The sequence below is a fragment of the Meriones unguiculatus genome, chromosome 15 (assembly GCF_030254825.1).
Source record: "Meriones unguiculatus strain TT.TT164.6M chromosome 15, Bangor_MerUng_6.1, whole genome shotgun sequence".
In the NCBI taxonomy this organism is placed as follows: Eukaryota; Metazoa; Chordata; class Mammalia; order Rodentia; family Muridae; genus Meriones; species Meriones unguiculatus.
The window spans coordinates 77,593,932-77,607,529 of record NC_083362.1 but is presented as its reverse complement, the minus strand read 5'-3'; the positions used below and the strand labels follow the sequence as shown (position 1 = coordinate 77,607,529).

At 46.4% G+C, this 13,598-nt stretch overlaps 1 protein-coding gene and 1 pseudogene across 1 annotated transcript; both read right to left on the bottom strand.

Moving 5' to 3' along the window:
* Window positions 1-1,622: 1,622 nt before the first annotated feature.
* Window positions 1,623-2,576, bottom strand: LOC110545755 (olfactory receptor 9S13-like). Its single transcript, XM_021632085.1, has one exon. The coding sequence runs from the start codon at window positions 2,574-2,576 to the stop codon at window positions 1,623-1,625; it is 954 nt and encodes a 317-aa protein (XP_021487760.1).
* A 9,764-nt stretch (window positions 2,577-12,340) lies between these two features.
* LOC132648000 (olfactory receptor 9S13-like) lies at window positions 12,341-13,311 on the bottom strand (annotated as a pseudogene).
* Between the last annotated feature and the right edge of the window lie 287 nt (window positions 13,312-13,598).

Sequence of the window (13,598 nt, the reverse complement as noted above, 5' to 3'; positions counted from 1 at the left end):
GGTCTAGTGATTGGACACAGAGACTCTTTACCTGTGGGTGCCAAGGATAGGGTGGGCAGGGGAAGTTTGGGTGAAGTCTCATGTGATCCTTAAATGCCATTTGATTTAGCTATTGGTATTTGTCTCTGAATTGCTGTTCTTGTTTATATATGTTTCTGTGTGATACTAATACCGAGTTTTGATTTCCCCCATCAGGCTAATTATCTGGGTTTTTTTTTTTCCCTTTCCCTTTCTTCTGTTTATTCTAAGAAAACCAGCTATTTAACATTGCCATCTCAAACCCATGCTAGGTAAAGTACAGTTACCTAGGATGCAAGAATCAGTTTTATTCTGGCTTGGGATTAAGCAAATGTGAAAGACAATATTTAAACATCTTACATCAGTAAGCTTTATTTAGGTTGTGCAGCAGCAACAGCAAAGAGTTTTCAAATGAACCGAAACAAATAAGTAATTGATCCTAATTCACTCTGCTCTGTCATTGGCCTAGGTTCAATGTTCCTCCAGATGTTGGAAAATCTGCTTTGCTCTGTTAGTGTGGTGTCCAAGGGTCCTACTCAAAGGTTCCTGCAAATGCGTGTGTTCCCTGATGCCGTCCGTGGGTATGTGCGATCTGGTGTTTACATAATAAACCCTTCTTCAAATCGATGGAAGAGTGAAAGTTTACATAAAATTAGCCCCCCTCTTTTTTTAGCTCATAATGTAACAGGTGTCTTAAGGCAAAAGCCCCAGGTAATAGGCTTACTCACCTGTCCCAATATGCCACTTACAGAGTCAGGTGAGAGCTGGAGTGAAGAGAAGTTTAATTATTGCAGTTACACTGTGGAGAGTGAAGAGCAAGGTCCAGTGAGGACATGAATGTGTTAGTGGGTACTGACATGATTTTTAAGTTGAAATGGGATGAGAATTGAGGCAGGGACTGGTGGTGCAGTGTGGCTGGTCATGCTCATCACAGGGAAATTTAGGGTCTAGTGATGGGTCTGCTCTAGTTCTACAGAGTGGCCTGCTCTTTGATCATCTGCCCCTGAGGGGGAAGCAGCATGCCAGGCCACAGAGGACAACGCAGCCACTCCTGATGAGACCTAATTGACTAGGATCAGAAGGAAGGAAAAGAAGACCTCCCCTATCAGTGGACTTGGGGAGGGGCATGCATGCAGAGGGTGGAGGGAGGGAGGGATTGGGATGGGAGGGAACCACAGGGGGGATACAAAGTGAATAAAGTGTAATTAATAACGAATTTTTAAAAAGTAAAAAAAAAAAAAAGAAGAAGAAAGAAAAAGAAAGAAAGAAACCCCTTGCTGTTTGAAGAAAAAGCTTTTTGTCAGGAGGGGATTATTTCTGCTCCAAGGAGCATACTCCTCCTCATGGGTAAATGTCCTAACAGTGGCGTCTACCCCATGAGACTGTGTTGTTCCTGGAATACAAGGTGACAGAAGAAGACAATCACAAACGCCTTAAAGAGGAAAATGTGCAGGAAGCTACCCCGAAGCCAGCAATAAATAAATAAATAAGTAAATAAATAAATAAATAAATAAATAAATAAAATAAAATTCAAAACACGCACAAACTGTCCCAGTGATGAGGTGTGTCTTCACACAATCCTCCCACCCCAAGGCCACCTTTCTTCACATGGATGCACGTCTCTGTCCCAGCCTCCTCAGTGCGTCCTTCACATCCTTGTTCCGCAGACTGTAGATGAGGGGGTTGAGCATGGGGATGACCAGGGTGTAGAAGATAGAGACCACCTTCCCCTGCTCTTTTGATGCCAAACCACCTGGCTGGCCATAGATAGCAATGCCAGTTCCATAAAACAAGGACACGGCTGTCAGGTGGGAGCCACAGGTGGAGAAGACCTTGTGTCGCCCGGTCCCTGAGCGCATGCTGAGGATGGTCATGGCGATGTAGCCATAGGAAATCAAGATGAGCAGTGTTGCCCCCATTAGAATGAAACCACAGAGGACAAACATCACCAACTCATTGACAGACGTGTTGGTGCAGGCAAGCTGGAGCAGTGGGGGCACGTCACAGAAGAAATGGTCAATGTGCTTGGAGCTACAGAAGGGAAGCTGAAAGGTGAGGCTGGTCTCCACAATGGAGTTAAGGCAACCCCCGCAGTAGGCAGCTAGCACAAGGCAAGCACAGACGGCGGGGGACATGGTCACAGGGTACCTCAGGGGACTACAGATGGCCATGAAGCGATCATAGGCCATCACGGCCAGAAGTAAAGCTTCACTAGTACCCAGAAAGGAGAAGAAAAACAACTGTGCAGCACAACCAGCAACATCAATGGCTTTGGAAGAATAGAAGTTGGCCATGGCTTGGGGGGCAATGACAGAAGAGTAGCAGAGGTCAACAAAGGACAGGTTCTTGAGGAAGAAGTACATGGGGCAGTGCAGGCGGGCATCCAGGGTGATGAGCACAATCATGGTGAGATTTCCCAGGATGGACACCACATACAGGACCAGGAAGACAGCAAAGAGCAGGGCCTGGGTCTCTGTGCCTCCCCCAAACCCCACCAGCACAAACCCTTGTGAGGGTACTGCTGAGAGGCTTCCATTTCTGTGGACTGATGTAGCCATGGGTGGGGACAGTCCTCACCTATAAATTCCTATGTCCCATGAAGTATATCACTGACACTCTGTCCACAACCCAGGAGGCCTGGAACTCCTGGATCACTGTGACACCAAAGGAGACATTTTGTCTGACTTATGAATTCCTGGTGAGGTGCGGAGACTTGTCTGTGCAGAAGCCTGGGCTGGGCTCTGAGGATACAGAGAGGGTTTCTGAGCTGAGTGACTGTCAGGTGCAGACAGCAATATCAGTGTCCCCACACTTGACTCTGAGTTGCTTGCCCTCCTTCTGCAGGGACACCCCTGAACAGTGCCATTCTTAAAGACATCCCCAAATGCCATCCTGCCCTTCCATCATACTCACTGATCATAGAATGGACAAGAGAACCTGCTGACCTCCCAGAAGCTGGGGTAGGTGATCTGGTCATCTCTAGGCTGGACTCATGTAGAGAAACAGCTCTCTCCAGGCTTAGTCTGTACCAGCGTCCCCTGCAGGACTCTTGACCTCACCTCGGTGGCTCTGGCTCCCAATCTGGTGAACAGCCACAATCTATGTGCAGACTCTGTTTCCTTGAGCTGTGAGGGATTCCTGCCAGTGTGGAGGTGGTAGAGATTTGGTGAGAGTGTATCCCAGGCCTATGTCCTGACAAACACAAGCACTGAAGCCCACCCATGTTTGGGACATGCTCATGGCATGAAGCATGATCTCTGCCAGCTCTCTGAGCTGGTCCATTCCACCTTTGGGGATTTAAAGGATCCTGTCACACCACCTCCAAGGGACTCCTGTGTCATCAGTACAGCTGTGCCCTGAGTCTCCCACTCACGTCTCACAAGCCGCATAATTCAGTGTGACCCACGAATATTACAAGGGTCTCCTGCCCTTCCAGAAGTTGGGCTGTGTGATCCTTCCATCTCCAGGCTGAAAAGAGAGCAATGTGCAGCCCTTTCTGGGTGAGGCTGAGCCATTGTCTGTCCCATATGGGACCAGTTATTCTTATTCTGTGCATGGAATTGAGTGGCTGTCAGTGAGTGCAGGTTGCCAGGGGATTTCTGTCAATGACTTGTTGCATAGAACCTGGACATGAGATAGCCCCTGCCCAGCTCTCTCTCTTATCAATAACAGCAGGATGAGATTTTGATATATTTGGGACCACCATGTGCCCTCAAAACTGATCTCACTGCCAGTTCTGCTCCATGCTTCAACTCAAAGGTTTTATTCTTTCTCATTTTAAAACCAGATAGAGCTGATCTGTTCATGGCTCTCAGCTCATTCCTGCCCACTCTCTCTGATTGTGCTCACAGCACTGAAAAGCTTGGAGTGTCCTGAGTGGGGATGACTGTGGTCATTACCATATTGGAGCACGCACAGGACCAAGGCAGGAAGTTGCTGGTCTGAGGGACATGGGTAGACCTGTGTGGTGTCCACTGCCCATCGTCCTGGGAGTTCGAAAGTTCTCGGTCTGAGGGAGCTCACTTTCTGTGTCCTCCCCTCTCCTCCACAGTTCACCTTTGAAGGAGTGATGGGATGGCTGGGCCCCATCTGAACCCACCACACACACAAAGCTAACTTTCCCACTGTGAGCTCCAAGGTGTGCCTGAAATGGTTTGTGCTCGCACCCTTGACACAACCACCAGGGGTCACCACACTGACCACACACAGCTTTCCATGGTGATGAGTGTGTTATGGAACGGAAGGCTGGTCCTTTGCCTCCAGTTACCCCCTAACAAGCTTGATCTCCCCTGTCTGCTCATCCAGTGACATTTCTGGGGTGAACGGAAAGAAGGGGTTGAGGACATTTCTCTGCTGTGAGAGAGAGCGGGGTGGTGGTGACTGTGAAGGACAGCCATTGCTCACTTCAATCCTGCTCCTCATGAGCTAGTGGCATCACCACCTCAAATGACCTGCTTGGATACAGAGCTTCAGCCCATCTGCCTGCAGGATTGGAGTTGGGTTGAATAAGAGTGAGGGCCCCAAAAACTGCACACTGTGGTCTGTGCCAAGGCCAGGGATGACCAAGACAGGACATGTCTGCTTACTGAGGCAGGTCCCTCAGTGAACACTGTTTACCCTTCTGATCTCTACCTATGTAGTTTCCTACTCCTCACGGGTGACACACTGCACTTACCTTTCTTTCATAAATGAGTCAGGTCTTCACCAAGGTCACCCAGGCAACATCCCTGCTCCCAGCACCCCCGTGCTGCTGAGCCTGGTCCATGATGTCTATGGGTGATGGAGAAATTGGGTCCTTTCCTTTAATCAGATCATCTGCAGATTCCTGGGAAATGGAATGAGTGACTATGATCAGAGGTGGGAATTGCAGGTTCTGCCGGTGACAGGTTCTGGGTCTTGTAAAGAAGGAAGCCTGGTTCCTCACCTTGCCTGCTCTCCTGTCACTGTTGGTAGGACAGTGTGTGGAGAGGTCAGCCTGCTGACGATGCTCTACATGTAGCCATGCTAGGGCTCTTGGTCTCCAATGGCCAATTAGGAAGGTGCTGGCCCGCTGACAGCTGGGAATCTTCCTCCCTGGGCTCCTGAAGAGGAGGACTGGCTGTAGCCAATCTCTGCCTCATCATCATTCATGTCCTGTGGGTTGGCAGGAAGCCTGCAGATCTCAGGGCCCCTGGAGGTACCGCCAGGATTACAGCAGAGACAACTCGGAGCACCTGTGTTCAGAGTAGCTCATTAGAGCAGCACATGATGGCGAATGTGGCCACAGCCCGTTCCCTTGCTGCTCCCTTCAACTTGCCATGTTGCTGTGAGAACTGCACGGTAGGAGGCCTTCTGCAGGGCAGCTGGTCAGTCCATTCCACCATAAGTCAGCACTGGCTCTCTCCAAGCCTGTAACTGCAGGTCCAAGTCCCCCAGTGTCATCAGAAGCCTGTGTAAATGACCTCCATCTCCTTTTGTTATTTTTCTGATGGTTTCTGTCTGAGGAATATATGCCAGTAAGTAGTGATCCAACAGAAGAGACAGAAAAGAGAAAGTCCGGAGGAGCACCTTCCCTCCCTCAGCAGTTTGCTGTGTTCTCACACATACCTCAGGGTTTCCTATGTCTTCCTGTCACAAATCTCAACATTCTCTATTTGCTCTTAAGATATTCTTTGGTTTAGAGGCAACAACCACATTTCTACTGGTGGGATGAGAAGCTCACAATAACTCCATCTGAATCCCGAGAGTTCTATGTTCTTTCCTGTCCTGTGAAGAGTGTACAGGACACAACAGGTCCCGTGCTATCACTTGTGCCATTAATGTCTTATAGGTAGCATGCTAGGCTTTATAATATCAACCTTCACCCGATAAGCATTTCCTGTGTCTCTTAAGAGACAGAGCCTGCTTGTGCCCATGGCCAAGAAGGTCTGAGTTTCCTTGCTGTGGAGCTGGCTCATGGGTAACATGCTGGCTGCACTAGATTAAGACCTGAGTCTGAAGCGCCAGGATCCACAAAAGGGGGACTACCTTTATCTGTGGGTCTAAGTCATTGGGATTGAGGGAAGACTTTGGAAAAACTTCAAGGAGCTGTCTATCAGAAACCTTGAATTCTCTAAGAAGAACTAAGGGGTATGGATGATGTTGGTAGGGGCTCAGGAGACCAGACAGCCGGCAGGAATGTGGACAGTGAAGGCCTGGTCGATGAGGTCTGTCTCAGGCACACCATGATTACCTCTCTTGGACATTGGACTGGAGGAAGAATGTTACAGTCTGACAAAAGATTTCTTCATTTTGTTATGCCCTATGAATTATGTATTACAAATGAAACACAGGTAAGATTTTAGTTTAATTCTCAGAGGAGTCTTTGTTCTTTGTTGAATTTTGTTTGAAGAGTTAAGAGTTTGGGGACTCTTAGAGATGGCTAAAAATATTTTCCATAATACATTGATCATAGGCCTTAGGAGGAAGGAAGCGGTAGACTGTCAAGGTTTGGATGCAAGAATATTCTTTGTGAATTCATGTGCTGATTTTCCCAGGATGGTGGCATGTTTGGAGGGAAGGGACACACTTAATTAGAGGAAGTGTGCCACTACTGCATTTCTCTGAATAGTGTATTTTATCTGCCCTCCATTCTCAGCTTTTCCCTGTCTTCATGAGATTAAGAAGTCTGGTTCCCCACTCTTGCCTGCCACCATGATGTTCTAGTCATCATGGAGCAAAAACAACCGAGACAACACCATGGACTGACACCATACACCAAAGGAACTATTTCCTTGCATTAGTTGTTTCTTTGAGGTATTTTCATAGCACAGAACTGACTAATATATGTTACAAACCCCCTATGCAAATTTCATCTGGCATCTAAAGCATTGAGGCTTTTCAAGGGGCCTCTGTAGAGCTATTACACCTGTAGAAATAGAATTTCCTCATATCATCAACTCTCTGTTAATGTTCAAATGCCCAATAGCAGCATGTGGAAATCAAGTGTGCTTCACCTATCTCTGGAATCACCAGAGAGACGGCTCTCTTTGATTGGTGTATTTCTGAGGTTAATGTCTTTAGTTAACTAGACCTTTCATTGTGTAGAACCTCTTATGATCTGGGCTCCATGGCCTCATCCCATGGTGTTGTGCATTAAGTTCCTCTGTCCTGTCTGTCTTTAGTTAGTCATCAGTCAGTTCTGAATGCTCAGCTAGGATCTGGTTGTATGAACCCCTACTGTGGCTGCCATTGAACAGCCTCATTGTGGGAGGCCTGGCTTTTCCCTTCAAGAGTTCTATGGTGTCATCTTCTCTTTAGTGACTGCATGAGTCTTTTATGAGCACTGTTTCGTTTCCCTCTTGCACTGATTTTACAAAATAATTAGATTCATACATTATGTCTTTGCATATGTAGAACTTCTATGGGTGTTGCTTTTATTTAAAAATCCAATGTTGCTTTCTACATGGCTGTGATGAATTTACTCACATTTTCAGTATTACATCTCAGAAGGAAGGCAAGAAAAATGATCTCTATTGGTTTATTAGGACCAATCTGGAGATCAGTGTCTTCCAATGATATATTCAAATATCAACTTATATATGTCAGTGTATTGATTTTATGGTCCTTCTTTACCATAAAACGTCCATCTTTGACCATTACAATTCCCCTCGGGTCAACATACAAGAAATAAAACGTACCTATTGAAATCGGTATTTATAAAACCAAGATACAATCCATAATCAAAGTTTTGAAAGGAAGACTTGTTACAGACTATAGATAATAGGAAGAAAAGGTCCTAATGGGCTATATTCTGAACATATTTACAGAGGAATAGCAATGACATAAATATCTAGGTAGATTTTTATGATAAAAGTTGATATAGTTATTTCATATGGATATATTTGCTTCAACATCTGGCATTGAAATTTTAATTTGAATATAAACAAGGACTTAAAATATGTGAAGATGGTTTGAGGACGCTCATTGGGTAACACTGCATGCTGCAAAAGCCTGAGGACTTGGTTTAGATCCTTACCTCAGCACCTACATAAGAGTGGACATGGCTGTGCACAGCTGTGAGCCCAGTGCTGGGGGACAGAGATGGGGACACTCGGAGATTACTGGCCAGCCTTCGTAGACAAATGAATGAGGTCCAGCTGATGCAAAAGAACCCTTTTCACCGAAACAATGTGGAAAATGGAAGTGTGCATACGTATGTAGGCATGAATGCATACAACACACATTCACACGCAACATGAAAGAGTCAGAAAAGGTAAAGCAGAGTCATATGACTTAAGAGGAAATGCTCATCTATAAATCTTAATTTAAAATCCACGACAGTTCTCTCAGTAACTGAGTAGACAAACAGAAATAGTCCTTCCTGTTAGAGTTGAGTAACGAATGAAAGGCTCTGTCTTAATGACTTTATAGAGCTCTGCACTCAGCAACTACGAACATAATTCCTTTGCATGAGCACAACTGCACTCACGGAGTGTCCTAAAGGCCATGGCTTCCTGGGAACAGAAGGTGCCCTCCTGGAGGTGAGATCTTTGCAGCTATGTTACAGCAGGAAGCAGCAAGAGTGTGGGGAGGCCATAATTCAATGACTGCTGCCCTGTGTGAAGAGGTGGGGATGTGAGAAATTTAAAGGAGGAAGAAAGTCATGTAAAGAGAGTGCAGAGATGGGGTACGGAGGCCCCATGACAAATAACACCACAGATCAGTGGGGAGGTACTGTGAGCTAGGAGAGGACAAGGAGGAATTTTTCCCTGAACATTTCAGGGGCTTCACAGCGTACCAATAGCATGATTTGCGATATCGGCCTTCTGGATCAGTGGAGGAGTAACCTTCTGTACTCGGTGTTGTGGGTTCCTGAGGAGGCTGACTCAGTAGGAGAGAAGCAGTCTGCTCCCACCTGGCCAGGGGAACAATGCCCCCTCACCACTGTCCCTCATGGCTGCTGCAACTGTAGCTCCATGTCTAATTGCAGAACATGATCACCACAAAGTCCCCGAAGTTCTTTACCTTCTGCTGCTTTCTGTACCACACAGACAGGCTTCCTCTCATCGGAAGACTCACCTGATGAAGGGCAGAAGTTTGCTTTGATGCCTTTCTATTTTCAATGATAAACAATACAGCAGTGAAGAGACATGAATTGCACCTTGGAAGGCCTCAGGGAAGGCATTTTGCAAGCATCTTCAGTGACGGTGGTGAGGGCCAGCTACAGGGATGCAGGTGGTACTATTTAGATTTCCCCTTCTGGCTTCAATTTCCATTTCCTTCTCGTTTTGCTGTGAGTCTTGCCTGCCTATTACACGTTCCATGAGGGCACATGGGTTTTTCTTGCATAAATGTCCATATCCATATGGATACGCAAACACATACACATATATTAGGTTGACTGTTTCCGTGAGCAACTACATCATGCCAAATTTCCCTTTTTCCTCCACTTATCTGACCAGGTTTTCCTCAAAATGATGGAATGTTTTACATACCCATGCAGGATTTGAATTGTTTCCTCACACCCTGACTCATTTTGAAGAGTTTATTTAAACAATGCTAGTCACTAAGAATTGTTTCTCCTGGCTGACGATTTGCAGTAGTATCTCAAAGGGTTTTGTCCCTAGCCATTTGAGAGCACTTTCTAATATTCCTATGGACGTACAAAAATGCTGCCATATAATATACTTTCTCAACACGTTCTGATTTTTGCAGGATGCGTTTCTCCTCCTTGTTCTTATTTTCAGAAGTTCGTGGGATTATATTTGATGTAGTCCATCATGTTGTAGATTAATTTATTCAGCTTTTTAATAACATCTGGTCAAATATGATTGAGTTTGTAAATTAACTTGATTCCGACCTTTATTTACCCGTGCACATGTTGATCTGTTTACTTAGTCATCATTTATCTACATCAGTATTACTCAGTTTTTCCAGTCTTTTAAATCATCTAGAAAAGTAGACACTTTACTCTTCATGTTGCTTACTTATTACTGATAATTTTCGGAAAATGAACTTACCTCTTCTGGGTTTTAGTTTTTATTTACAATGTTTTATTGCATTAATATATGTTACCACTATATCACAGAATGGATTCAGGAAGGGCAGAATGCTCGGCGGACAGAATGGAGTCAGGGCAGCACACACGTGGGCACTGGGGTAGAAGAAGCTCAGTGGGCTGGTAGACCTGAGCAGCACGTTCAAGCGTCAACACTGGAGTCTGGAGGAAGGGGCACTGCAGAGCTGCTGCCGAAAGCCACACTTTGCCCTCTAGGAGGCCAGCCGCTGTGTGCAGAGAGAAAAACAGAAGTCGGTATCAGGCCAAATGTGAAAAACAACATTCTGTGAGTGAGTAATTACAAAAGAAGTTTAGAGATGTATTGGCATTCATGGTGGGCATTATCTCAATCCCAGAGAGAGGGAGGCTGGATGTGATCAGAGTAAGCCACGGTTCTCCGGACATGACAGAGTGCTTTAACCATAAAGAGACAGGTGGCTGAACTCAAAACCGTCTAAGAACCTCTGTTGAGGAAAAAAAAAAAAAAAGACATGGGATGAAGCAAAGCCCAAAGTGGAGGTGATATTGGAAAAACCAACCAATCAACAAGAACCTACATCCACATGTGTGAAGTGGACATGGTAAAAACTCATGAGCAGTGGAGCTGCAAGCAAGACAATCAAGTGTCCCCTAGATTCCCGAAGGTAAGTTTCCATGTGTCAGGCGATGGGGTGTACAAACTGAGTTATGGAACCTGCAAGCAGATTAAAGTAGTGGCTCCTACAGAGGGTTAGTGTTTGCATTCCCCAGCATCAAGCAATTGCATGCACAGAAATCCACTCACACAGGAGAAGTCCAAGGCCATGGAAGCACTACCCTGGCAGACAGTAACTACAAACCAAGCCATGTTCCCGCGAGAAGAGTGTGTGTTGTCCTAGAGTTGTGGTAACATACAGCCACACCCACCATGCAACCTTCAGTGCACACAGCAAACACTTAATTTTGTAAAGATGATGTTGAGCAACAGATCAAGAACAAACAGAAAGAGCTCGTGCTCTGGGAACCTACTGTGGAGGCTGCCTGCTTGCAGACGTCTGAGGCGTAGAGACTGCTCTCAGAAGGGAAAGGGAACTGTGCTCAGATCTGACCAACTGTTGGACTTGGGCAGAATGCCTGGTGTTGTACGGATTACATGGCAGGATTGTACGTCTTTTCCCCAGGCACAGAGTGTAGTGAACTCCAGGAGTGTGACTTTCAATGACGTGATCTCAACAAATGCATAGAGACATATGTTATATGTATATGTATTCACTGCCACATTAAATTCATACCATGCATCTGTGTGAGAGAAGGACTCCATGTTAGATGTGTTTCCCCAGAGCCATGGAGCTCATTGTGAGGAACACTTGGCAATATGCTGAGAGTTGCTTTATGCAGCTTATAAAATTTCTACTTGCGCGTGTTGTGTTTGTCTGTTAGCATGGATGAGTGAGGGTGTGCAGGTGCCTCTGGAGGCAAAAAGTGGGTGTGGAGTTGAAGTGACATCTGGTCCACCGTGATTGAATGTGTTTATAAAGTAAGTTGGATGCTGACCTTTATTCCCATGGATATGGTATTTCCTGTTTAATCGGACATCATCCGTCCACATCACTATTACCAAACTGGTCAATACGGTTGGAGCTGCAGAAGGGCAGCTGGAACGTGAGCCTGGCCTGCACAATGGACTTCAGGCAGCCCACACAGTAGGTACCTAGAACCAGACGGGTATATGCCATGGGGCACATGGTCACAGGTACCTCAGAGGGCTGCAGATGGCCATGAAGCACTCATAGCCCATCACTACAGATGGAGTTATGGGCCATTTTGCGCCTCCTGGCTTGAGTCCTGGGCCCTGACCTCAGGTCCTCTGCAGTGACACCAAGCACTCTTAACTGTTGAGACACTCTCCAAAATTGCAGTTATTTTAGACACACATCATCTCAGTGATGGAGAAAGCTGAAAGACATGAAAGGGCAGCAGGAGGCTCTCGTTGCAAGCTTGCACGATTCACCAAGATATGCATCGGGGTGTGATCACAAAGAGACACTTGATATGAACAGTTCTTTCAGTTTTTTACATTATTTTCAAATATCCATTTCCTTTCATAGAAAAACAAAACAATTCCAGTTCCAGCAAATGTCAATTATGTTCACTGCCTCACAGTGGAAAGTCACTTGGACCTCGCTCCACCTCTCAACAGAGCAGCCTTAGGCTGCCTGCTTAGTGCCCAGTCTGTAAGGAGCCCTCAAGAGTCATTGTAGAATGGATGAAAGGGAGAGATTTCTCAATACTTCATTGGCAATCTTCCCCCTAGACTTGAGATCCTCACTGGCCACCATTGCTCACAAGGCTGTGTCTCTGCCCCAGTCTCTTTAGGGCATCCTTCACATCCTTGTTGCGCAGACTGTAGATGAGAGGGTTGAGCATGGGGATGACCAGGGTGTAGAAGACAGAGACCACTTTGCCCTGCTCCATGGATGCCACAGCTCCTGGCTGTGCATACATGACAAATACAGTTCCATAGAACAAAGACACAGCTGTCATGTGTGAACCACAGGTGGAGAAGAGCTTGTGTCGTCCTGAACGAGAGCGCATCCTTAGAATGGTCACTATGATGTAGCCATAGGAAATAAGGACAACAAGAGTAGTAGACACAATGATGAGCCCACAGATACCGAACATTACAAGCTCATTGAGAGTTGTGTCTGAACAGGCAAGCCTGAGCAATGGGGGCACGTCACAGTAGAAGTGGTCAATACGGTTGGAGCTGCAGAAGGGCAACTGGAACGTGAGACTGGTCTGCACAATGGAGTTCAGGCAGCCTCCACAGTAGGTACCTAGAGCCAGTTGGGCACACACCATGGGCACATGGTCACAGGATACCTCAAAGGACTGCAGATGGCCATGAAGCGATCATAGGCCATTACTGCCAACAGGAAGCCTTCAGTGGTAACCAGAAGGGAGAAAAAGAAGAACTGAGTGGCACAACCTGCAAAGCTGATGACCTTGGAGGAGGAAATGAAGATGGTCATGGCTTTGGGGGCAATGACAGAAGAGTAGCAGAGGTCAACAAAGGACAGGTTCTTGAGGAAGAAGTACATGGGTGAGTGCAGGCGGGCATCCAGGGTGATGAGCACAATCATGGTGAGATTTCCCAGGACAGACACCACATACAGGGCCAGGAAGACAGCAAAGAGCAGGGCCTGGATCTCTGTGCCTCCCCCAAACCCCACCAGCACAAATCCTTGTGAGGATACTGCTGAGAGGCTTCCATTTCTGTGGACTGATGTAGCCATGTGTGGGGACAGAGGCAGAGAGGACGGTGGAGTCAGAGAGGAAGGAGTCCTCACCTATAAATTCCTATGGCCCATGAAGTATATCACTGACACTCTGTCCACAACCCAGGAAGCCTGGAACTCCTGGATCAGTGTGACACGAAAGGAGACATTTTGTCTGACTTATGAATTCCTGGTGATGTGCGGAGACTTGTCTGTGCAGAAGCCTGGGCTGGGCTCTGAGGATACAGAGAGGGTTTATGAGCTGAGTGACTGTCAGGTGCAGACAGCAATATCAGTGTCCCCAC